This window comes from Pecten maximus, chromosome 17 (genome assembly GCF_902652985.1).
Source record: "Pecten maximus chromosome 17, xPecMax1.1, whole genome shotgun sequence".
Lineage (NCBI taxonomy): Eukaryota > Metazoa > Mollusca > Bivalvia > Pectinida > Pectinidae > Pecten > Pecten maximus.
In genome coordinates, this window is record NC_047031.1 from 32,070,543 (window position 1) to 32,096,029 (window position 25,487).

General features: G+C 37.7%; 2 protein-coding genes across 2 annotated transcripts; one reads left to right on the forward strand and one right to left on the reverse strand.

The window, feature by feature from the left end:
* The first annotated feature begins 1,260 nt into the window (after window positions 1-1,260).
* Window positions 1,261-14,624, forward strand: LOC117314962 (ras-related protein Rab-13-like). Its single transcript, XM_033869074.1, has 8 exons — window positions 1,261-1,399; window positions 7,198-7,344; window positions 8,060-8,120; window positions 9,807-9,867; window positions 10,158-10,232; window positions 10,377-10,472; window positions 11,576-11,680; window positions 13,179-14,624. The coding sequence occupies exons 2-8, from the start codon at window positions 7,209-7,211 to the stop codon at window positions 13,281-13,283; spliced, it is 639 nt and encodes a 212-aa protein (XP_033724965.1). The 5' UTR covers window positions 1,261-1,399; window positions 7,198-7,208; the 3' UTR covers window positions 13,284-14,624.
* A 3,864-nt stretch (window positions 14,625-18,488) lies between these two features.
* On the reverse strand, window positions 18,489-22,353 carry LOC117314963 (40S ribosomal protein S27-like). Its single transcript, XM_033869077.1, has 4 exons — window positions 22,223-22,353; window positions 21,022-21,130; window positions 20,393-20,503; window positions 18,489-18,937 (listed from the first exon to the last, which is right to left on the reverse strand). Exons 1-4 carry the CDS (start codon window positions 22,226-22,228, stop codon window positions 18,909-18,911), a joined length of 255 nt encoding a protein of 84 aa, XP_033724968.1. The 5' UTR covers window positions 22,229-22,353; the 3' UTR covers window positions 18,489-18,908.
* Between the last annotated feature and the right edge of the window lie 3,134 nt (window positions 22,354-25,487).

Below are 25,487 nucleotides of genomic sequence, written 5' to 3' on the forward strand. Positions count from 1 at the left end.
ACGGACGCTTCCATTCACCACACTGGCCCATAGCTAATTGAAAAGTAACGACAGTACTTTACCAGGAACTGCCCTAAGTAAAATAAATGAAGGAAGCAAAATAAATTAGAAACTAGGGAAGAAGAAGAAGAAGAAGAAGAAGAGAAGAAGAAGAAGAAGAAGAAGAAGAAGAAGAAAGGGCCAGATTTATGTCACCATTAATAAATTTAGGATTGACGTAGGCCTAATACATTGAAATGATTCACTATTTTAAACATATAAACTATTTTGATTATGCGGTCTACTTCTTAATATTCTACTTTAAGTTAGATTTTTATTATACCAACTCTCTAGATTATGCTATGATTTGTTGTGTATTTATTTTTAAATATGCTCACTATTATTACCAGTCTTGAAGTACTAATACAGTAGTAGCTAGTAAAGTGGTGTTAAATTTTAGAAGAAAGAAATCTTGAATGGCCATGGCTGTTGAATGCAAAACCAAACCTAGTTAAAACTCTGTTGTTGTTTTTTTTCTTGGATTAAAGTTCATTTTGTATTGATTGTTAAATTAATTCCAGCTGTTTATTTATTCACTGATTTAGATTTTAATGTAAGTCCATGACTTAATCAATGAAACGACTATTTCGTCACCAACAATTAACATTTAAATATGGAACGCCAAATTAACATATATTCAATTAATTGATCCTATCTTCAATTGAATTGAACCTATCTCTTATTGAATTGAACCTATCTTCAATTATTTGAAGATAGGTTCAATTAATTGAATATATGTTAATTTGGCGTTCCATAGCCATCTGCAAAAAAAGAAATATTTACTATGTACATGTAGCTCTCCGCATACATAGTAACCCAACATCGCCAAAACAAAAACAAAAAACATAACAAACAAGCAAAAAAAAACTATTTGTAGCATTTTATTTCTGTCTATGACTGTAACAGTCTCGGAATCCATGTGATTCACTAGGATAGCTCAAAATACATACAGACTGTAACAACATCTCGGGTCCGTGAAAGAGTTGCTATGGTAATGAAAATAACTATTTAAGTGCAATATATGTTTCGACGTTGCCGTTGAAAATGGACGTTCCCGCGTGATTGACATTTATCTACACGATTCATAGTAACGTGATTACTACATGGGAGTGAGCACGTTTTTATGAATATATATATATATATAACACGCCACCCGGACTTTGATTAGATATCTATCAAAGACGGATCTGATAAATGTCCACTGCGCGAGATTCGCGATGTCACATGATAACGACACATTGCCAAGGACGACTCGTCTGGTATTTTCCCTTTCGTGATTGGTGTGATTTGCTGTGAATGAGGATGGTTTAAATCGAGAAGAACTGGGTATATTTATGTCATGGATTTTCTATAAAGACAGGTATGTGTTGTGGCCATTCAGAATAACAACCGGGGAGAGATATAAGTATAGTTTCGTAGTAATTGTTTCTAATATAACGCTGATAGGCGTTATGGAAAACCACCGGTTAAACCCTTCATAAATCTAAGATTTGATTAACAGGAAATGAATGTACCATTATCTGCAGCAATAAAATAATATCAGTGCATCGGCGTCTGTTTCTGGTTAAAACATAAATATCAGTCCCTACTCCTACTAATCTTGTTGATATAGTATGAGTAGGGTCTAATTTTTTCTGTCAATACTAACCAGACCCCTGTGGTCAGTCCTCCGTTGTTATAGGATTCCAAATTCCAATTAACATAATTAGAATACGGTGAACAACAACAGAAGAAAACCGGCGAACAATCAAACCGTAATTTTAATTAAATATCGACAAAACGATGACAATCTATAAAAAAACAAATAAGCTTAAACAATCGCGAACCAAGTTATAACGACCTTTATAATCACTCTTGTTGGCGCGGATTGGAGAGCGCGAGGGGTCTTACTGTGGGAGGAAACCGGAGTAACCGGGTAAAACCCAAATGGTCCGACAGATGACCCCCTACCCTTTCACGTCCGATCGGGGAATCGAACCACGACCGCCTGGGTAAAAGACAAGTGTGTTAACACTGTGCCACCCGACCACATACAAAACACTTTGTATTTAGACACTTATGATGCATACAATGAGTACCATGTGTTCCGCAAGGTATTTTCTTCTGCATCGCTGATAACCGCCATGTTTATCTAGGATAAATTGAAGTTATTTAACGTTCTTAAAGTGAGAACAATGGTTGGGTAATGGAAGCAATAGGCATAATAATGAACACCAAGGAATATTTTCCCAAAGTGACCAGAATGTCGACAATTAAATTTTCTCCATAGTCTTAATCACCCTGTATCTCTGGAAACCATATGTTGTATTCCCCCGTCAACAGTAATCGACTTTGGTTTGTTCGGTTTGGTTTGTTTTTGTTTAACGTCCTATTAACAGTCAGGGTCATTTAAGGACGTGCCGGGTTTGGAGGTGAAGGAAACCCGGAGTACCCGGAGAAAAACCACCGGCCTACGGTCAGTACCTGGGAACTGCCCCACGTAGGTTTCGAACTCGCAACCCAGAGGTGGAGGGCTAGTGATTAAGTGTCGGGACACCTTAACCACTCGGCCACCGCGGCCCACCCAGAGGTGGAGGGCTAGTGTTAAAGTGTCGGGACACCTTACCCACTCGGCCACCGCGGCCCCTCCCACACAGTAATCGACATATATCATGGAAATCATGATAAAATGTACAAGTCCCCGAATATCAGTTAACTTCAGTATACGTGTGGTAAGCTGTCTGTTGCAGATAAGGTCAAGGACAAAGACAAGGTCAAGGTCAAGGTCGACAACTGATGTAAACTAAGACTGTATAGTATTAACTATAAGTATACTTCATTTTACATTCACGAGGTCATGTATATTATGATCGACATGTCAATAAATATCTTGTTATCTAAAGACAACATATCGTCTGTATATCATAGCGCTAAAGTGCAGGACTCTGAAAGGTCAGGGGTTACCTATTTCAGTGATAACCTCCTTGATAAATTATTCACCATTATATACAACAACAACAACAACAAAATCTCTTTGACAAGATATAGATAAGATATTAATATAATGTAATATAAAGTTATTTTCTCCCATGAAGATAAGGATGGATTTTATAATATATCTGAAGTATCAATTTTAATTCTCTCTACTGTGAAAATCTCAAAGGGTGAATTTTAAATAGGTTGAACAAGTTCAGATTTCCACATTTCTGGCAGTTTCCCTGTATATACGGTAACATAATCTTTATCTGCAGTTTTGATTACGAAAGAATACTAATCATATTATCTGATATCTCAACCCACTCATTATCTGAAATCCCAACCCACTCATTATCCGATATCCCAACCCACTCATTATCCGAAATCCCAACCCACTCATTATCCGATATCCCAACCCACTTATTATCCGATGTTTCCGAAAGATGATTTATCATCGCTATGTTCTATGCTGTAACTTTTGAAAAATAACTAACGAGAGTCAAAGAAATACCATATACAACAACCATCTACTGTATTTGATTACTGGTTGAGTAATGAAAAATGAGACAAAAAAAGCATCATTGACGGGTCCTAGAAGGACGAAACAGCTGTATGACGCTCCTAACATCACTGACAAGTCCTAGAAGGATGAAACAGCTCTATGATATCACTAACATCACTGGCGAGTCCTACAGGACGAAACGCCGTATGATGACCTTGCATCACTGACGGGTCCTAGAAGGACTAAATATCCGTTATTTACTGTATTTGCTACTAAGGTCTTTACAAAAGACAGGAGATATTAACACCTTTCAATACATATTGAAAGTTAGACACAGTAGCATAAAAAATAAATTAATCTACATCATACATCAGTTATTATTCCTGCTATAGAATATCGATACCTATGAGGATTGATTCATGTACAACACTGAAGAGAAGTAGTGTATGTCGAACTTTTTTTACACTTCATCACTGTTGTCGGTTGTTATCGCCTATCAAGACATTTATGTACATACAGATCTATTTACATAACTGTAATGTAGTTATAGTCTGGGGAAATAGTTATTTAATGTCTGATAACTGTTAGAGTAAATGTCTTCCCTTAGTTTAAACATATTTTATTGACATATAATAATGACAAAGGGATTTGTTTTTCCAAAAAAAATGTCTTCTCTAGCTACGAGTATTTATTTATCTGACAATTTGCCTTTACAATAAATATTTTTGTAATAACGAGTTTTAGTTATGACAATTTGCCTCTTCAACAAGTATTTTCTGTAATTACGATTATTTACTTAAATAACTGATACTTTGCCCCTCCAATAAATATTTTTCTGTAATTTCGAGAATTTATTTGCCTGACAATTTGCCTTTTCAATAAAGATTTTCTGTAAATACGAGTATTATTTTATCTGACAATTTGCCTCTTCAACAAATATTTTCTGTAATAACGATTATTTAGTCAACTGATAATTTGTCTCTTCAATGAATATTTTCTGTAATTTCGAGTATTTATTTATCTGACAATTTGCCTTTACAATAAATCTTATTTGTAATTTGGAGTATTTATCAATCTGACAATTAATTGGCTTCTACAGTAAATGTCTTCTGTACTTATAAATAATTGTCTCTGTTAACAGATGTCTTTTAGGTGTACTAGTATCTATGATCTATCCTATTATTACAAATTTGAGTGTAACTCTTCTAGAGTAAACGACATCTACCTGTTTATCTGACAACTTACATGGCGATATCTACATGTTTATCTGACAACTTACAAAACGATATCTACCTGTTTATCTGACAACTTACAAAACTATATCTACCTGTTTATCTGACAACTTACAAAACGATATCTACCTGTTTATCTGACAACTTATAAAACGATATCTACCTATTTACCTGACAACCTACAAACCGATATCTACCTCTTGATATCCACTGTATTCATAACAGGATATTCTGACAACTGTCTTCTAGGATATATATATCATCTGCAGTCACGTCTATTTTTACCTTTCCATCTGACAGGTGATTCTGTGTATACGATTTATTTAGAGTATTGGTCCCACGCTGTTGAATGCACTAGAAGTTTACTGTAACGTTATACAAGATGGCCTACGTTTGCGTTGTCCGAATTCACTCAAATTTGAATGCATGTGTGTTACATCACAAAAGCTATTTCGAATTTAGCTAGTATCATTTATAACTGCGGGGTATATGGTGAAAGTTATTATATAATTCTATGGATACTAGTAAGTACTTGTCTATTAATACTATAACGAAGTTTCTGTCTATTCTCATAAAACTGTTTATTAGTTCAACTAGCATACAACAAGTTATAAAAAACGGAAGTTATCACGCTGAAAGACTATCTTCTGAAAAATTATTAGGAACAGTGGTGGATATAAAGATATTAATGCTATAAAGTTGTGTTTATTCTAATAAGAGTAATATTTAATTCAACTGATACGGGACTATGATTATAGTGGAAATATCCAATCTATTTATAGTAGTATCTACTTTCGATATCGTATCATTTAGGCCTATTATACACAGACAGGAAATGTACTTAGAGTCAACAACATTGTGTTTGACCTTATCGTGTGAATATTTATGACCTCAATTGACATGAACCGTCCAGACAACAGAATCTAGGTAAATATATAGATAGCCAGTGGTTGTGTGATTCCCATTAGTAATCTCGATATCGGTATTAATGAACGATTGTTGTAGTATATAAAAAGCTTATTATCAACCAGACAAGGGTCATATAGGAAGATTATAAGGAAAGTGACTAAGAAGGATGAAATATCTCGGGTTCAATGTCCTTGCCACAGTCGTGTTAAATGGGAAGGGTGAAACAATCAAGAGAAAAATATTGATAAAGATCCCAAATATTGCATTAGTTACAGCAGAATCTCATCCATTTTGGTCAGTCAATTAACTTGAGTGGAGGACATAGGGAACCTTTGATTATATAGAGAACGCAACACTGACATCACGTAATATACACATGAGTGGTAATGGGCAAGTGTGTCTTTAACTCTCTGGTTTACAACGTCGTTGAAGCAGAGGATACTTACCTTTCGCGATCACCAACTTTATGAATTTATACGTGTTCGATGTTTTTTTATATGCCTGGCGTCTTCACTTTCACCAACTTAGTTCTATTTTCTTAATGTGACTAAACCACGATTTAACCTAGATTGGTATGGGGGGTGTCGTAGTGACCTAGATTGGTATGGGGGGTGTCGTAGTGACCTAGATTGGTATGGCGGGTGTCGTAGTGACCTAGATTGGTATGGGGGGTGTCGTAGTGACCTAGATTGGTATGGGGGGTGTCGTGAGACCTAGATTGGTATGGGGGGTGTCGTAGTGACCTAGATTGGTATGGTGGGTGTCGTAGTGACCTAGATTGGTATGGCAGGTGTCCTTGATTTGATCTAGATTGGTATGGCGGGTGTCGTAGTGACCTAGATTGGTATGGCCGATGCCGCCGATTTGACCTAGATTAGTATGGCGTGTGTCGTCGATTTGACCTAGATTTGTATGGCGGGTGTCGCTGTGACCTAGATTGGTATTGCGGATGTCGTCGATTTGACCTAGATTGGTATGGCGGGTGTCGTCGTGACCTAGATTGGTATGGCAGATGTCGTCGTGACCTAGATTTGTATGGGGGTGTCGCTGTGACCTAGATTGGTATGGCGGGTGTCGTTTTGACCTAGATTTGTATGGGGTGTCGCTGTGACCTAGATTGGTATGGCGGATGTCGTCGTGACCTAGATTTGTATGAGGGGTGTCGCTGTAACCTAGATTGGTATAGCGGATGTCGTCGTGACCTAGATTTGTATACGGCGGGTGTCGTCGTGACCTAGATTCATCATTGGTATGGCGGATGCCGTCGATGAAGCAGAAGACGCTTCTTTTCCAGAACACGTGGTCTTATTCTCCTTTTACTTTCTCGATTTTAATCTTTATTTTGTCGTCGTTTTGTCAATTTTGAGTTAGAATTACGATATCGTTTGCCTGTCGGTATTCGGTGTTTCCTCACAAACAGAGGACCAATCCCTCCCAGATACTGTAGATTATCTGCCAGATAACTTGAAAGCAGCCAATATATAAAATAATATCTGTGATATTTACATGTAAAGCATTGGAAAACAATATTAAATTATCTAATTTCCTTCCAATGTCCAGTAACCATAGCGATGCCACAGCTCCGACCTAAATCACAATCACGTGACGTAAAGATCGCGGTGATTGGAAATAACACCGTGGGGAAGACATCGCTATCTCTGCGCTTCATCTATGGTGATTTCCATCCGGGTTACTTCCACACCAGAGGTACGTATATTATCTGGCCACATGACATCAATTTTACAAATCAATTTAGAAATAACCACCGGCAGCTATAACATATGTTTGATAATTATGATTTATTATAGTTTAGCGGGTTTAAATGTCTTTTTTTTCCCTTTGGATGATGGGATTTATCAGATTTGTATTAATGGGTTGATCGGCGATAACACAACACACATTTAATCAGATTGTATTATAACAATGTAATATTGCGGTTGAATGTGGAGAAAACTAAGAATACTTGACATGATTACGAAACCATAATTGCAACTCAAAATCAATGATTGCAGACAAAATATGAACACAAATATATATTTGCATGGATATTCTCCCGAAAAAGAACAGGGATAAACGGACCAGGTGCTCTGGAAAGGTAAGCGTCCTCTGCTTCACTGGCGACACCCGTCATACAAATATAGGTCAAATCTAGGTCAAGTAGCTTATAAGTCACATGAGATGTACATTCTAGTTTTCTGGGCCACATAGAGACTTCTGTGAAAGGCCAAAACGTATCTGTATCTTCTCCTTTCTTTCCTGTTTGCTCTGCTTTATTTTCCTCTCTTGGTGTCTCGTTGAAAACCAACCTCATATTATCCTGGCTGTTGCAGAGCCCGAAATGAGTGACTAGGAATTTATAAATCATCAATTCTAAGACGTTCGGATATCGTTAAGAATATATGTTTTTTTTTCTTTATTGTAGGTGGCGATATTTATCTGAAACAAATCAAAGTCCACGATCAAACTGTGAATCTCAAACTTGTGTAAGTACTGAAAACATAATGATATACATTAGTATAATAAGATATCTTATGACGTCCATACACATTAACATGATGAAATATCTGATGACGTCAATACAAATTCAGATAATAAAGCAAGTAATGAAATTATAAAAACTGTTTATTTATTCACAATCATATCCATACGCTGTAATTGTATACAAATGATTATGAAAAAAAAGCATTCTTAGTACATGTAGTGGGATGCGAAGCTAGAGAGTATCACGGTTACTAATGTCTAACGGCACATATATATAATACAGGATTAATAGATTTTCAAATGGTCTGAGTATGTTCTATATTGTTCGAATAGACTTAAGATGTTCACTTAGCAATAATTCCGAATTGAATCACCCTCTATAAAAAGAATACCTCACTACAAAGGCAGTCCCAAGGATGTCCTTTCATTATAGATAACTGCATCATGCAGTTGTTTTGTCCATCTCGAGGACTCTTCAGTATTGATTGAGGCCAAAAGTGAAGAAATCTTGAAGTCTAAGCGATAAAAAGCAAATATGAAACATGTAGACGATGAGGTTCATTGATTTACCATTTTACACTTTGATATTGGATTATTACGAAATATTATACAATGAGGATATCTTGAAACTGTGCCACTGTCTAAAATAAGAGTTAATACTGAAACGATTCCGTAATCCGAGCTCAAAATCGATAAAACGAGGGAAAAATGCTGACAAAAATAAAAATTTGCATGGAAACCATTTAAAAAATACTTGGAGAATAAGACCTGGCGTCCCGGCAAGGTAAGCGTCGTCTGCTTCTTTGTCAAATATGAGTCAAGTCACATTTCAAAACAATCTAATTAAAATCTAGTTGGTCATTCTCACTACGTTACATGAACATGTTCATGTAACGTAGTGATAATGCCCATCTAGATTTTAATTAGATTGATTTCAAAATGAAAACTAGGGCGATGGCAATGAAACCACTAGGCATATCAACAAGCATCCAGTACCTCCGACTCCATATCGGATAAGGAAATAGACTAATTCCAAATGATATCATGGCGTCGACCAAAAACCTGCCCTTGGTCTTCATCAACCTGCAGTTTTCCAAACCTTTTGTTGTTACTTCCCTCCGTAGTCTACATCTGCCATGGAAAGTGTGATTAGTGTAGCATGTCCATGGCTATCGAAGCAGCTGAGACAAATGAACAACTAGATAATTGAAATCATTACGTTTATCATACAGTTTATTTACATGTTGTCCCTGCTAGGTATGTTATAAGTTACGACTGGGTGCCTGTAGTGTCTTTGATATCAAGTTCATATCTGATCGAAATGGCCAATACAATTTATTTTTTTTGGGGGGGGGGGGGGGGGGGGGGGGGGGGGTGTTTTTTTTTTTTTTTTTTTTCCTGATTGAAAGATAACTCACTGTTGATAGATCATTAGTCGAAATCAGATGACTTTGCAAGGTTACTGGTTTCTGTTCTTAAAACCTTTTCAATGCAATCTGCCTCGAATGAAAGCAAAAACAAGTTGGCCATGACAGGGACACAGTCTATTCCCATTCGTATGCCATGTTACAGTATGTCTCTGGTAATGGAATAGCACTCAGTGGACCCAGGAGGTAACAATGGTCCAGTTTTAGAATGATTGCAAAGCCTTGTATTGTCGATATTTGATTGACCCTGATTGGTTACAGAGACACGGCCGGTCACCCGTACCAGAGAAGCCTGATCGGACCTCTCTACAAGGACGCCGACGTGAGTAGTTATATCATGCTATTTGTTGTTAAAATATGTAGAGGTAGTTCCTACCAAAGGTGATCTTTCTATGACACAGATAATCATTTTCCCTATAAGTTTTGTTTTGAGTGTCTCTAATTTTCTTTCGAGTGCTGGATACCTAAATATAGACCAATATGACTATCCTCTGACTATCAAGACCTATGGTTCTTGCTCTCCTTGGTGGCCATAAAGCGTCCGTTTTGAACTGATCTATAAATACACATAACGTACGATATTCTGATATTAGTTTTTATTAAACTACTCAGGGTGTCATTATTCTCTATGACGTCACAAGTGAAAAGAGTTTCAATGCCCTGGATGACTGGATCATCGCGGCGCAGGTAAATATATTTAAATCATATACTAAACTATATTCTTTTTCGTCGCTTTTTCACAATCGTGTCTCCCTAGAAATACATCCTCACGTGACCATAGATACATACACATACAATATATACACAATATTTGGTATTTCACTGCCACAGGAGAACAACTGTCGGGAGGTCGTTCTGGTAGGAAACAAGCTGGACTTGTGCAAGGACAGTAAGAAACAAGAGGAGGTGACGAATGAGCTCAAATTGGTGAGTATTTACCTGTTTCGGAAAGTGAGTAGGGGTCGTTAACAGTACGAAAGCCGATTTATGTCTCCAGGAGAATAAGGCAAAAACACTAGCTAGTAATAGGGCAAAATTGAAACAACCAATGACGCGGAAAACACCTAATAGTGCTAAACTGAAACAACCAATGACGCAAAAAACACTTAATAGTGCAAAACTGAAACAAGCATTAACGCGAAAACACACAATAGTACAAAACTGAAACAAGCATTAACGCGAAAACACACAATAGTACAAAACTGAAACAAGCATTAACGCGAAAACACACAATAGTACAAAACTGAAACAAGTGTTAACGCGAAAAACACTTCATACCGCAAAACTGAAACAACCAATAAGGCAAACTGAAACTATTTATTTATTTAAGCGTGTTTTTTTGTTGGTTTTTTTTTTTGCGTTAATGCGAGTACACGTGTGGTTTCCCTTCTGGTGACAGTAACCGGCTTTCGTATACATGTAATATAAAACGAACTCGTGAGCAAATATTTTTGTGAACTTGAGTATGACGTTAGGAAGGAGCTCAGATTGTGAATGTATACTTGTTTGGAAAATTGTGAATAAGATCATAAAAGAGCTCAGATTGGCGAATAGTATGTACCTGTTTTAGAAATTGGGTAGGAGGTGACATGAGAACTCATATTGGTGAATATTGTGTACGTGTTATAGATATTTAGCGGGAGATGACAGGGGAGCTCAGATTGGTGAATATTGTACGTGTTATAGATATTTAGTGGGAGATGACAAGGAGGTGAGATTCGAGAATGTCACATTGCATTGCGCCTGTTTTAGAAATCATGCAGGTGATGACAGGGGAGCTCAGATTGGTGAATGTTATACACTTGTTTGCGACAGTGAATACTTTTCATGAATTATAACGAGTAATTCTTAATCATGTCCTCGTTTATCAAGTTTGTATAGGAATCTATTTCAAGACAGTACTGTCTGGTTTTAAACTGATAAAAAAACATTGACCAATAAGATTTGATATTTTGATAAGATAACAAAGACAATGTATTTATGTATTCATTTAAACATTTATTTCTTTATTTTCAAATATGTATTACTAGATAGCAGATCGTCACAATCTACGTCACTACCTAGTTAGTGCCAAGACAAATCTCAACGTGAACCGGCCGTTCAACCGACTCCTTCGTGAGGTTCTACAACGACAGGTAACTGGACCACTTTTGGTCAATATGTTATAATCAGACTTTTAAAAATAATATTTGATTTAATTGTGGAATTTCTGAGGAATTTTTGTGTGGTAAGAACACGACAATAAACTTGTAGCTAATCCGTATAGGGTACTGTGAGGGTTTGTTTTACAGTCGCTCAATCTTTTTCTTCATAGATATTATTGAAAGGACAGATAGTAATATTATTATAATATCACTTATTTCATTTATTTTGAGGTTTTGTTATATTATGGGTGAAAAGGCGAAAAAAGAAACACCTTGAGAATATGTGTTCTTGTGGCAATTGCATATACCTCCAGAAATATGCCTCTTTGACGTCGTAAGGAAGATCATGGAGAGATTTAGTAGGGAGAATTCCCAAAAGGGAAATAGGAAATTAACGTTACTGTCTTGATATCTGTATCTGAAATAAAACCATAGATATGATACTTCCAAAATTATTCCGTGGAATTTTCCACTGTTATTTCTAAAACGACATACAATCCTGAAAAAAAAACATTTCAGTGATACGCTGGGGACGTACAATGTTAATACATAGGAAGCGACCAAAACATGAAAAATAGGTCAAGAAATAAATGTCGAAATCTAAATAGAAAGATGCAACAAACCTATATTTTGATCAATTCAACAGTTTTCAATATCGTGTTTGAATTACCGATGACTTTTTTTCATATTTCAGTCTATAAAACAGTTTGATTTGGTTTATTTTGTTTAACGTCCTATTAACAGCCAGGGTCATTTAAGGACGTGCCTGGTTTTGTATTGTTTAACATCCTATTAACAGCCAGGGTCATTTAAGGACGTGCCTGGTTTTGTATTGTTAAACGTCCTATTAACAGCCAGGGTCATTTAAGGACGGGCCTGGTTTTGTAATTTTTAACGTCCTATTAACAGCCAGGGTAATTTACGGACGTGCCTGGTTTTGTATTGTTTAACGTCCTATTAAAAGCCAGCTAGGGTCATTTAAGGACGTGCCTGGTTTGGTTTTGTTGAACGTCCTATTAACAGCCAGGGTCATTTAAGGACGTGCCTGGTTTTGTATTGTTTAACATCCTATAAACAGCCAGGGTCATTTAAGGACATGCCTGGTTTTGTATTGTTTAACGTCCTATTAACAGCCAGGGTCATTTAAGGACGTGCATGGTTTTGTATTGTTTAACATCCTATTAACAGCCAGGGTCATTTAAGGACGTGCCTGGTTTTGTATTGTTTAACGTCCTATTAACAGCCAGGGTCATTTAAGGACGTGCCTGGTTTTGTATTGTTTAACATCCTATTAACAGCCATGGTCATTTAAGGACGAGCCTGGTTTCGTCTATAAAACAGTTTGGTTTGGTTTATTTTGTTTAACATCCTATTAACAGCCAGGGCCATTTAAGGACGTGCCTGGTTTTATATTGTTTTGTTTTGTATTGTATCGTCTATAAAACAGCATACTTTACTGACCCTATTTATGTTTCGTCTTCCATCACAGGCTGCTGAACAGGCACGTGCACTAATTAAAGATAAAGAAGAGGTGCATCAGTTACAAACAACAGAAAAACAAGTCTCGGGCTGTTTCGACTGCATAATGAGCTGACACCATTGAACTCCTATAACTTGTCGTACATTATACTCGGTGGTTAAAGAGTGGAATGTCGGGATTAAATCTAACAAATGTAGTCCTAATACATCACTGCCATGGTCGGAAATCACCCTAGACTGGATTATCTGCTTTAGTGCTATTTCTGTCCGCGAGACGTCGCTCATGAGTTGTATTTCCGAAACGAGGACAAGCGGAGAGTAAAATACCTACGGCAGATAATCCAGTCTGGAAGAAATTATTTATTTATTTATTTATTTTACGACTGCTCTTACGGCCTTAATGTTCAGCTTAGGAGTCTAGAAGACATCCAAGCCATGTTTATCTAGGGTTCTTTGCCACATCGATGTCACGTGCTATGGCGTAGACTTGGCGCTTTGCATTCTGGGAGAGATTATAGTTAAGTGTCATTTGAGAAAACTGGAAAAACTGCCTATTGTAAGTTACATAACTGGTGGAGACCACGACGATCTCCGTTAGTGTTGAAGTCCCTTGCTTTAGGAAGTACTGAAAAGTGCATGCAGGAGGTATTGAGCAAGTTGGACTGACGTAAAATCACTTCCCTTGAATCGCATCTAGAAATCTCACTGATTTAATTTTCCATTGTCGGCATTTTATGCATGTTCGCGAGGTACATACGCTTATGTATTAAATGTATCCATTTACATAAATGTAATAAATTGTACAATGTTCATGATATATAGTGTTAGTGTATATTAAATGTATCTATGTTCAGGAAATACATATATCGACAGATTAAGTCATTCACATTTTGACTTCAAACATGTCCAACTGTCATTTTTCTAGTCAAGTTATATGATAAAATGTATCTTAAATTCATTGATTTGATATGGGATTGTAACAAAAACGAAAACAGACTTTTTTCATAAACTCTCGTATTAAAATATATGAAAACAAAGATTAGATCCTATTTATTTGTATCCCTGTATACATTCGAGATGCATCATATAAATTAATATCAATATGAAAGTTACGCAGAAATAGAAGTGTTTTCTAGAAATAGGGTAAACTTGTGTAATTTAGTAGGAGTTATTTCCCTTGGTAGCTAATGTCGAGTCCTATCGATAAAGAACCTACTGTATGTAGGAGACCGACGTACTAAGTACATTGATGTGTCATATTTACACATCTATAATCGTCGCTATCTCTCAGACCCCCCTACACTGTGTATACACCTGGTATTTATATCTGAAGAGGTCGTCACTCCTGTTGATAACTCGGAATTCGTACTTATAAATATGTATTGTTATGTAACATTTAGCGCGCTATCAATATTTGTTCAAAAAATATTAAACATTAAAATGAGTCATATAGTCACGAGTGTATGTATGTTGGCATCCGGAGAGACAGACAAGTATAAAACATGAAAATCTACAGGATAACTGTTAATCTATATTGATGCGAGTTTCAATTAATGTTACTTTAACATTGAAATATGACGTGACTGGTGGTGGTAGATCAGACGGATTGACATGGGGAAATCAATATTACTTCTGTATATTTATCAAATGTTCTGTAAATGTTTAAACTTATAGTGGAAAAAATAATACGAACTTTTCCTGTTTCATGTCTGGTTACATCAGATAAAATACATGTATTACCGGTTTTCATGGCACGGTTACCAAAGTATGGCCAATCAAGTACATCAATTTATTTTTAAGATATTCATCTATAAACTACATATCATGCATTGCAGTTCCTGCATTTGTGAACAGGAACACAATCATGCTAACATGAGGCCCTTCACAACCCAAACAAGGGATCCAAAGAAAACAAACGCATGTTGCAAATGATTGACAGGTCAATTAGAACACCTCGCCACGACTGAATCAATTCCAATGCGAGCATGCGCAGTACAGGGCATTCTAGATTGCCTTGCTACGAGGGATGATTGGAGGTACTCAATGATCTTTTTTTGAATTTCAAGATATTTTATTCAATCAAGCATTTGAATTAATTTAAATACAATATTTCATAATAGAGATAGATATACAAATTGGATTGGACAACAGGCTTAGCCTATACAGGTCCTTTCCATACTTCCGTTAACATAAATATTATTAATAATTTTAGTGGTATAGTTGTAAATATAATTATGCAGAGAAAAAGTACAATGGAATGCTTATTATCAATTTATGGAAAAGAAAGATCATAACTGAGAGGAGAGTTTTGATTTATAATAGAGAGAATAATTTATTGAAGAGAATGTATAACAGAGAAGAGAAAAGGTTAAATGATCTTTTTTGGTAAGTTCTACTATTCTCTGACTACATAAGGCCGTGTACTCAAGGGCTGGTGTCATAAGGATGCCCATAATGATATGGTAGCAACACTAGGGAAATGTGCCCCTTCATATGCTAGTGAAAAGGTTGGTGGCGGAATTTAAGTGCGGCCGACAGATGATGACCCTCGTCCGGGAAGGCTTGTCAATGTTGCAACCCCAGAAATGGTCAATTAAGTTCACGATATTGTTATGACTGACAGACGAGTCACAGAAAGATATATAGTCAGTAGAATTGGCATTTCACAGGAAAGAGAACATTCCATTCTGACTGAGGATCTTGCTATGAGAAAGCTTTCGGCCCGATGGGTACTAAGACTTCCGACAGATGATCAGAAGAATACAGGCGCCCATTATCGCTTTCTTATCTTAACCTTTTTGAGGAAGATCCTGCCAACTTTCTTCAGAGATTTGTCACTATGGATGAAACATGGGTCCATCATTTTACCAATGAGGCCAACCAACAATCGAAACAATTCAAGCACCCTGGCTCTCCCCGCCAATGAAGGAATAAGACTTCCATCAGATGGGAAGGTTATGGCCTCGGTTTTCTGGGATGCAGATAGTATTCAGCTGATAGATTATCTCCAAAAGGAACAAACAATCAATGACACATACTATGCTTCACTTCTGAGGCAGTAACGGGAAAATATCAAACTTAATTCTTGATTCAGCATCCGTTTTTTCACCCGATCTCGCTCAATCAGACTTTCATCTATTTCCAAAACTGAAAACATCTATTTAAGGCACCCACTTTCAGTCCGATGATGACGTCATGCATACATGCAGAGAGGGACTTTCTGAACAGCCAAGAATAGGAGTTTTATTGAGGCCCTTAAACACCGCTGGCAAAAATGTATCTATATACTGAAGGGGATTATGTTGAAAAATAATACAACTTGTCCGGCAAAATTCAAATCCTTCAATACGAGGTCAAGAAGTTGCATTCAATACCATTAATCATTATGATCTAGCAGTTTACGTCTCTGTTTCACTCACGATACACAACATGGAATTTCGAAACACTACCACGGAACAAATCTACTTAGTATGTTGAAAATACAGTGCAGTGCCATAAGTGAGTAGCCACTTCTACGCGACGTCATTTTGCAATGTCAAGTAGATGGCTTTGTATTTTCGACGTTTTTTCAATAAAATAGCAAAAATAATGTAACTTACTTGCTAATATTTGGTAATACACCCCTTTGCTATGTTTGATGCGCACCAAGTTATATAGAACTTTAGCCCTGTAACCGTTACTCCTTCATTCCTCTATTCGTGTAGTCAAGATATATACAGGCACGTCTTGTATCTGGTAATTTGTCAGGGACATACATTGTATTACGTCCCTGCTATAGTAAATCTTGCAATATGCATAACCAAGCACCAAGGGGAACCTACATATGAAAGTTGAGAAAGATCCCTTTGGTACTTTCTGAGAAATGGCAATAACAAGAATTGTTTACGGAGAGAGGGATGGACAGAGGGACGGAGGACGTACGCAGGGCGATTTGAATAGCTCACCATCTGATGATGGGCTAATAAACAAAACCAAACCAAGATCTCTGATGTAATGTGGCCACAGGGTCTAAACTTAATTAGATTCTGTTTGGACTGGTGTTTTTAAAGTGAGAATATCATTCAGTTAATTTAAGGGAATAGTACTGTGCACCAATTCTAAAATACTTTGGCTAGGTCATTCAGGTAATCAATATGGTGTAGATGTCTAGCGTTCCTGCTCGCGGACCATAAATTTGGATTTGTTTTTTGTTTAACGTCCTATTAACAGCCAGGGTCATTTAAGGACGTGCCAGGTTTTCGAGGCGGAGGAAAGCCGAAATACCCGGAGAAAAACCACCGGCCTACGGTCAGTACCTGGCAACTGCCCCACGTAGGTTTCGAACTCGCAACCCAGAGGTGAAGGGCTAGTGATAAAGTGTCGGGACACCTTAACCACTCGGCCACCGCGACCCCCATAAATTTGGACGAAATTGTTAATGTAGCAAGATGAAAATACAAAACTTTCCATAGCAAAATGTAGATAATAAAGCTAGAGCTGCTAGAAAAATCTCCTTTTGAAGCAGGCGAGACATAAATTCAAAATGGCTGCTTGCAGCCATCTTGAAAATCTATTTTATGTAAAGCAATAGGGGAAATATATTGCTACTTATGTAACCCTGGTAAATACTAGCCGCAATATACCGCTCGGCTAGAGAGATCTTATCTTTAGCTCGATCGGTTGAGCGCAAGACTAGTAAGCCGGAGGTCCCGGGTTCGATCCCTAGCGGAGGCAGTGATTTAAATTTAATGAATCATGCGCTCTGTTACACTTGCAAGACTAATATTTTAAATAGATATTGGGTATATCTGATCACAAGGGGCCACATGGTCATTTACAAAGGATTTATTTATACCAGCTACTCCCGTGTCAATCTCATGTCTTGTGTGATTTGTCCGAAAACCGTAGAAATTGTTGTCACATGAAATTTATAACGGATGCATAAATATTTTGTGATAAAGGGCCATAACTCATAAATATGAACGTGGTGTAGCAAAACCATTTCATAATATGAGCTTCTTGATGTCATACTGATAATGACGATGTGAAATCTGAAAATTTGGTTGGAAACTGCAGGTCACAAGAATTGTTAGTGGACAGTCGTACAGAGCCATACCATATACCATAATACAGGTTTCACCCTGGACCCAAAAATCATGGGCCCTTTTGACAAGATTTCATTAATCTTATGGGCCAAAACATAGAAAATTTAAGAAATTTGTGAGTTTTGGTGGGCCATTTTGGAAAATATGGGGCAAATGGCACCCTCCAGAGTTATCCCTAATAATATGCTATCCTCGGTATCCTGGCTGTGCGTGTAAAAGATAAGTGAACTCCTATATTGGTGTTAGTGAATACCCAAAGTTTTATTAGCATAATGGCAGACACAGAAAGTATGATGAATCTTGTTTACTTACATCCATTAATTACTGCCCAGCAGATCTTTAACGCTGTTTTTTAAGTTCTTAATCAGGATTTGTGTACTTCACTACAAATTATTGTATCAAGAGAAAATTCCCCCCATTATTTATATGATAGAACCAAGAGTTTAACTCTCATGTATATGATAAAATCAAGCAGGATGACGATTTACAGATGAAGAAATGACAACGTCGTCAAGCATTCCAAAGATCCAGAGCATGGTCTATGTGTTGCCCTCTGCTGTCAATCACAATTTGCCAGTATTCACCAAAACCAAAATCACCGTCTCCACTGTAACAGCCTCGCACGGAATTCCTCTTGCACACATAAATATATCAAATTAGTGTTGCTTCCTCCGGAAAGAACATCCTGGAAAGAAAAGAGTTTATTGTATAATTGTGATTAACCTTCCAGGTGTTGACACTAACTTGGTTGCCTTGACAGACCGCTGGGCTGCCAGGTTTTGAAATGAGGCAGCCTGGGCTGCCAATGGTGAACCCCTCTTAGGTGATTTGGGGGAAGGTCCCTAAAATGCAGTTTCCTGCTGTCTAGTTTATTCTGAGCATAAAAATATTAGATCTTACACCAACAGATTTTATATGAACAGTTTTGAAAATGAAATCATTATAAAAGTAAACGAGGACAATTTTAGCTGAACATTATACATTTGGCTTAAAATGTTGGCAGCCCACAGGGCTGCTGGTCTGGACATTCTGGCAGCCCAACCAGATTTCAGGCAGCCCAGGGCTGCTGGGCTACTGTTAGTGTCGATCCCTGCCTTCATTTTGACATTGATAAGGATCTTTTTTCTTCTTCTAATAAGCATGTGGATACTGAAAATATCACTTTAGGGTTATTCCAGTACAATATCTGCCCAACAGGAGGACTCAAAGGTTCATCAAGCAGGGGCCATGCATAGCATCTCTCAAGCAACCACACATGTGTAGAATTTCTCGAGTCCTAGGATAGATATATATATTTACTGGAATAGGCTTCATTTATGTCTTGTGACCACTGTCTGCATTAATAGAATAATAATCTGGCTAAAATTTAAACACAAATCTTGGCTTTCTGATAAATGAAGATGCATTCACAAAGATCATTAGATTTTCACATTTGCATTAATGTATCTTGTGCTATCAAACAATTAGATAATGTTTGCAATATGTTTCCCCTGTCTATAAGTGCACGTCCTAATTGGGCATGCTGTTTATCACCCCCCCCCCCCCCCCCCCCCCCCCAATCTAGTATTTTGTAGCTAGGTTCCAATATGAAGTCCAACCTTCTTTGTTTTGTTCTCTACATTCCTCTCCAATTCTACATTTTTGCTCACAAACATAAACTCCCACCTCTCTTCTCTGACATCAATGCAATAAATCTCTCCTGGGGTTCACGAGATATCTTTAATTTAATGGTACACAAGCTTTTTATCAAGTACACACTTTGAAAGGTCTATAACATTGACCAATGACCAAGTCACCCAGTCAAAATGAATGCTGTCCTTTTGTCTTATTTTCAAACCTGGGCTTTTTCCAGCAGGCATTTTGTGGTTGATAATCATAAATGGGCAACGTTCCAGGAACCAATTTTGGTTCTGGGAGAATTTGAGGCATATCATCTTAAGTCCTGTTATGGAATAGATCACTATATTGTATTAAAGCTACCTTTTCTTCTTTTTTGAAGCACAGAAATGGAAAAAGACCTCAATTATCTACATAAAACTAATTAAAACTAAACGAGAGGACCCCATTAAAACTGAAAAGGACCCAATTTATGAAATGCCCAACACCAACCCCGAGTTTGTTTTCATTATTCAACACTTACCTTCTGTTAACCGGCATTTTCCTCCTGTGGGCTGACACAGAACTGTGGAGCATCCGACGCACAACACGACGGTCTGGGCATGGCTAAACACTGTGGTGATTTTGTAGCAGCCTGTAGCACAAAACATGAAATTAATAGAGTTTGCAATGGCTGGTTTAAAATTGTCTTATTCTCGAAATATTAAATAACTAATTTAAATTAATAAACATCTATTTTACGACAATTGCAAAACCAAAGTTATATTATCACTCTTGGACCAGATGGAAGCTTATGATGGGAGAAAACTCGGAGGAAAGAAAACAAGTGACTGGACAGGTTTAATTTGTTGTCGATCAAAATTATCTATCATAGTTGGTAACCCCATTTTACTTCTGCAACAGGGATAATGTTCTTTGTTTTATCTAACTTTGGAGATGGAGGAAAACCAGAGTACCTGGAGAAAAAAACACCTTCCTACGGTCAGTACCTGGCAACTTCCCCGTGTGGGTTTCGAACTCGCAACCCCAGCAGGTGGATGGCTGGTGATCCATTTTCTCGACACTGACTTTAACCACTCGTCCACTGTAACCCCAATTTACCTCTGTGATAGGGATAGCGTATTTTTTTTATTATTTGTTGCAATTACTCACCTGGACATTTCACATCCATGAAGTAGCTGTTTGGACTCTGGACCAATCTCTTTAATTTGTTTTTCCTCCTCTCCTCCTCCATGGAGGGGTGCAATAAGTCTTTAGCAAGCTGTAATGATAAACAGTTACACATATAGTTAAACAAAGCATCACATGTCTTTCATACTGGTGTTAAGGAATTGATAAAATCCCCAAATCTCTGCCCAAAGGGATCCCTGTAATGAATTCTAGTATCTAATACTACTGCAAAAGGAAGGGATTGGTGTGACTTGTACATGTATAGGCTAGCGTTAATACGGTCATCTGTCAATCAGCTGATGAAGCAGGTTTTCTCTAAGGTGGGGGAGCAATGGCTTATTACACCTGGGTTAGATTCCTGTCGGGGCACTCAACAGGAATTTGTTTTTCCCTGTTCTTTCACACTATTATGCTCTGACACACGTTTTTCATTCCACACAATCAAGTTAATGACAATCCTATACCACATTTGTGTGATTTTCTTCACAAACCCCAAAATAACAGGTGACCCCTTACTGTGTATTGTTTTCATTGGGACTTTATATAACTATCTGGGTAATTATACCTGTACTAAAAATAGTGTTTTCATTGCATACATACTAAAAATAAATATGGTCATAATTTCATAACCAATCGAGAGACCCTCGTGCTCATGAAAATAACCTTGATTTCGACATTTTGATTAAGGGTTGAGGCACCGATTTTGGATTTTTTTTCTTCTCTGCCCTCAAACACTCGACAACATAACGACGATCGTAATCAGACACTAATTATCCGGAATTTCCTAGTCCGGAATTTGTTTAGCAATTATAACATCCTCAATCTGTTCCCCACGTGGCCCAACAAAATCCATTGCGACCGAGCAAAATTTGGTGACGACATGCCGAAATAACCACACTTCGAGTATGAGATCCATCAATAACCACAGAAAACTAATAATTCCGTAGTTTTAATGACCAAAGTCATCTTATAAGCGAAACATAACCAGCAAACTCATATAATTCTCGAAGATATACACACTATTCTGCCACTTCAACGACGAATTTAATCAATTGTAACAACTTTATTTGTGTTATTTATACTAATCACTACTTTCAAATATCTCCATGATTCTAAAGTGATAATCATTAAGCAAAATATCCTGGTATTATTGGAATACAACTTAAAAATGTACAACACTCACAGGCATCGTTTACACGAATGGCCGTCCAATGTAGAAAAGGACGATTCTCGGGGTTCACATTTATAATATCACGGGGTCCATTTCACCAACTTCCTGTAATCTGTAACAGGGCAGACATAGTTGCGCATCACGAGGAAACTTAAAATAAATTTTCTGCTCGAATTTCTATTTTTAGTTGTTTATAGAAATAGCACAATTTCAAATGTGTCCTCTTGTTATGAAATTATAACGATTCATTCATAGATTAGCATAAGAAACGCAGTAAGTTTTGTTCCAGGGGAGGTCACTCTCAGATGTAAACAAACATTGCACAACCAGAGGAAATGTTCACGCTGTAAGCACTAAAAATAAGCCACTGAAAAATCTTTTAGATGGCACCTCAGACACATTAGAATTGAAATATCCTATATAAATAAGCTGGCTATATATAAGAAAAAATGACTTTAAGTGTTCAAGGTGATATGATTGTATTAATTAATTAAGTGGCCGAACACTTTTTTTTATATATACCTTTCTACACTGCATGTTATAAGTGATTCCTATCTGTCATATATATATATAAATGTATATATATCATATTTTTTCAACAAAATAGAATATGTACATTGTAAAATGGTACACATATATATAGATATGGTTTAGACTGGATATTATGGCAAACACTTTTAACTTTTGAAGCGTGAAATAAAACATATTAACATGGTTACTATAATGAAGAAGTTTATTCACCACAAGTAATTTTAAGATTAAATAAAAATAATTTCACTGATCGCCAATGGGGAAAATGATGAAATGTATTCAAACGGCTTGCCATAGAATGTGAGGACATGTCTTTAAAAGTTATACAGGCGCGGTCCAGGAATTTGAAAGGTGTGTGTGTGGTGTGTGTGTGTGTGTGGGGGGGGGGGGGGGGGGACAGTTATTTAGTGGTAATGCGAGCGCCGTTTTTTTGGCGAGGGGTCTGGGGGCCAAAATGAAAATGAAATGATTCTAGCAAATTTTACTATCTTTCGGGGATAAGATTTTCGATGGGGGGGGGGGGGGGGGGGGGGGGCATAGGCGTTTTTTAACCTATAAAAAAATTAATTTCCTCATCCGAAAAAGGGGGTGGGGGGGGGGGGGGGGGGGGTTATATCTATATAGTTATTCAATAAACATTTCTTCTAAAAAAGTAAACAACGCACTTTCAAAGGACCTGTTACAGGTTGCATTGCATAGATTTTTGCCCACAAACCAATTTAACAATTACCGGCTGATATTTGTAGTACTATATGAGACAACCCATGAAATATGTTTTAAAAATTCAAAAGGTCCCAGGGGCCTGTTCTATGACCATTTTAATATCAGCCTACAAGGGGTGTGACAGTGTTCCATTTTTTAGTCAAAATAACGCACATTTAACTTTTTTTGCTTCAAAAAGTTACCATTTTCTTAATAGTGATAGTTACTGCAAATCATATATGCATTTATGCACCGAAAAAAAATATCGATTACAAAATTATACAATCTTAAACCCCAAAATACCTATACATGTATTTTTAAGTCAATTTTAAGCCATGTTCACTCTTTTACGGAATTAATTGGTACAACTACTTCTGGTTCTTGTACACCCAAAACAGTTGGCAATTATTTGGACCATTTTGTTAAATATCTATGGTAAAAATTATAGAAATATTTGAAAATCGATAAAGTTGTCATAAATCTTCTCTTTAGGTCAATCGTAGGAGCGTAAGACTACATGTAGTAAGTCAGAGGTCCCGGGTTCGATTCCTAGCGGAGGCAGTGATTTAAATTAAATTAATCATGCGCCCTGTTACCATTCACTATATTATGTATCTGCCTTTGTAACACTGATAATGTAAGCCATTGTTTACTAATATATTTTAACTACATTGTACGTAGTTAAATATTCTAAATGCATACTATATGTTATAAACATTATAAACAGTTAACGTTTAAGTGTACTATGTACCAGTCAGAGATATGTGAATTGTAATGTAATGTAATATAATGACAATTATATTGTAATATAGTTACAATAAAAACAACGACCAAATTTTAATATAATAGCATACTTATAACACGGAAACGTCGTATTAGATATGGTGTGATGTTTTATGTGACAGAAATATAAATTGCTAAAGTGTTTTGAAATGTGTTCCTGTGCTTTTGTATTATGATTCTAATATTGTGTATCCTGTATTGTTTAAGGGTTTTAAATTGGTAAATAAACATTTGACGAAAAATCTTGACTGCCTGTTTTGTGTCGGTCCTATGTCCGAACCCATCCCGGTCGGTCCTCTGTCCTAACCGATCCCGGTCGGTCCTCTGTCCTAACCCATCCCGGTCGGTCCTCTGTCCTAACCCATCCCGGTCGGTCATCTGTCCTAACCCATCCCGGTCGGTCCTCTGTCCTAATCCATCCCGGTCGATCCTCTGTCCTAACCCATCACGGTCAGTCCTCTGTCCTATCCCATCCCGGTCGGTCCTCTGTCCAAACCCATCCCTGTCGGTCCTCTGTCCTAACCCATCCCGGTCAGTCCTCTGTCATAACTCATCCCGGTCGGTCCTCTGTCCTATCCCATCCCGGTCAGTCCTCTGTCCTAACCCATCCCGGTCGGTCCTCTGTCCTAACCCATCCCGGTCGGTCCTCTGTCCTAAACCTATCCCGGTCAGTCCTCTGTCCTAACCCATCCCGGTCGGTCCTCTGTCCTAAACCTATCCCGGTCAGTCCTCTGTCCTAACCCATCCCGGTCGGTCCTCTGTCCTATCCCATCCCGGTCGGTCCTCTGTCCTTACCCATCCCGGTCGGTCCTCTGTCCTAACTCATCCCGGTCGGTCCTCTGTCCTAACCCATCCCGGTCGGTCCTCTGTCTTCACCCATCACGGTCGGTCCTCTGTCCTAACTCATCCCGATCAGTCCTCTGTCCTAACCCATCCCGGTCGGTCGTCTGTCCTAACCCATCACGGTCGGTCCTCTGTCCTAACCCATCCCGGTCGGTCCTCTGTCCTAACCCATCACGGTCGGTCCTCTGTCATAACTCATCCCGGTCGGTCCTCTGTCCTAACCCATCCCAGTCGGTCCTCTGTCCTAAACCCATCCCGGTTGGTCCTCTGTCCTAACCCATCCCCGTCGGTCCTCTGTCCTAACTCATCCCGGTCGGTCCTCTGTCCTAACCCATCCCGGTCGGTCCTCTGTCCTAACCCATCCCTGTCTGTCCTCTGTCCTAACCCATCCCGGTCGGTCCTCTGTCCTAACCCATCC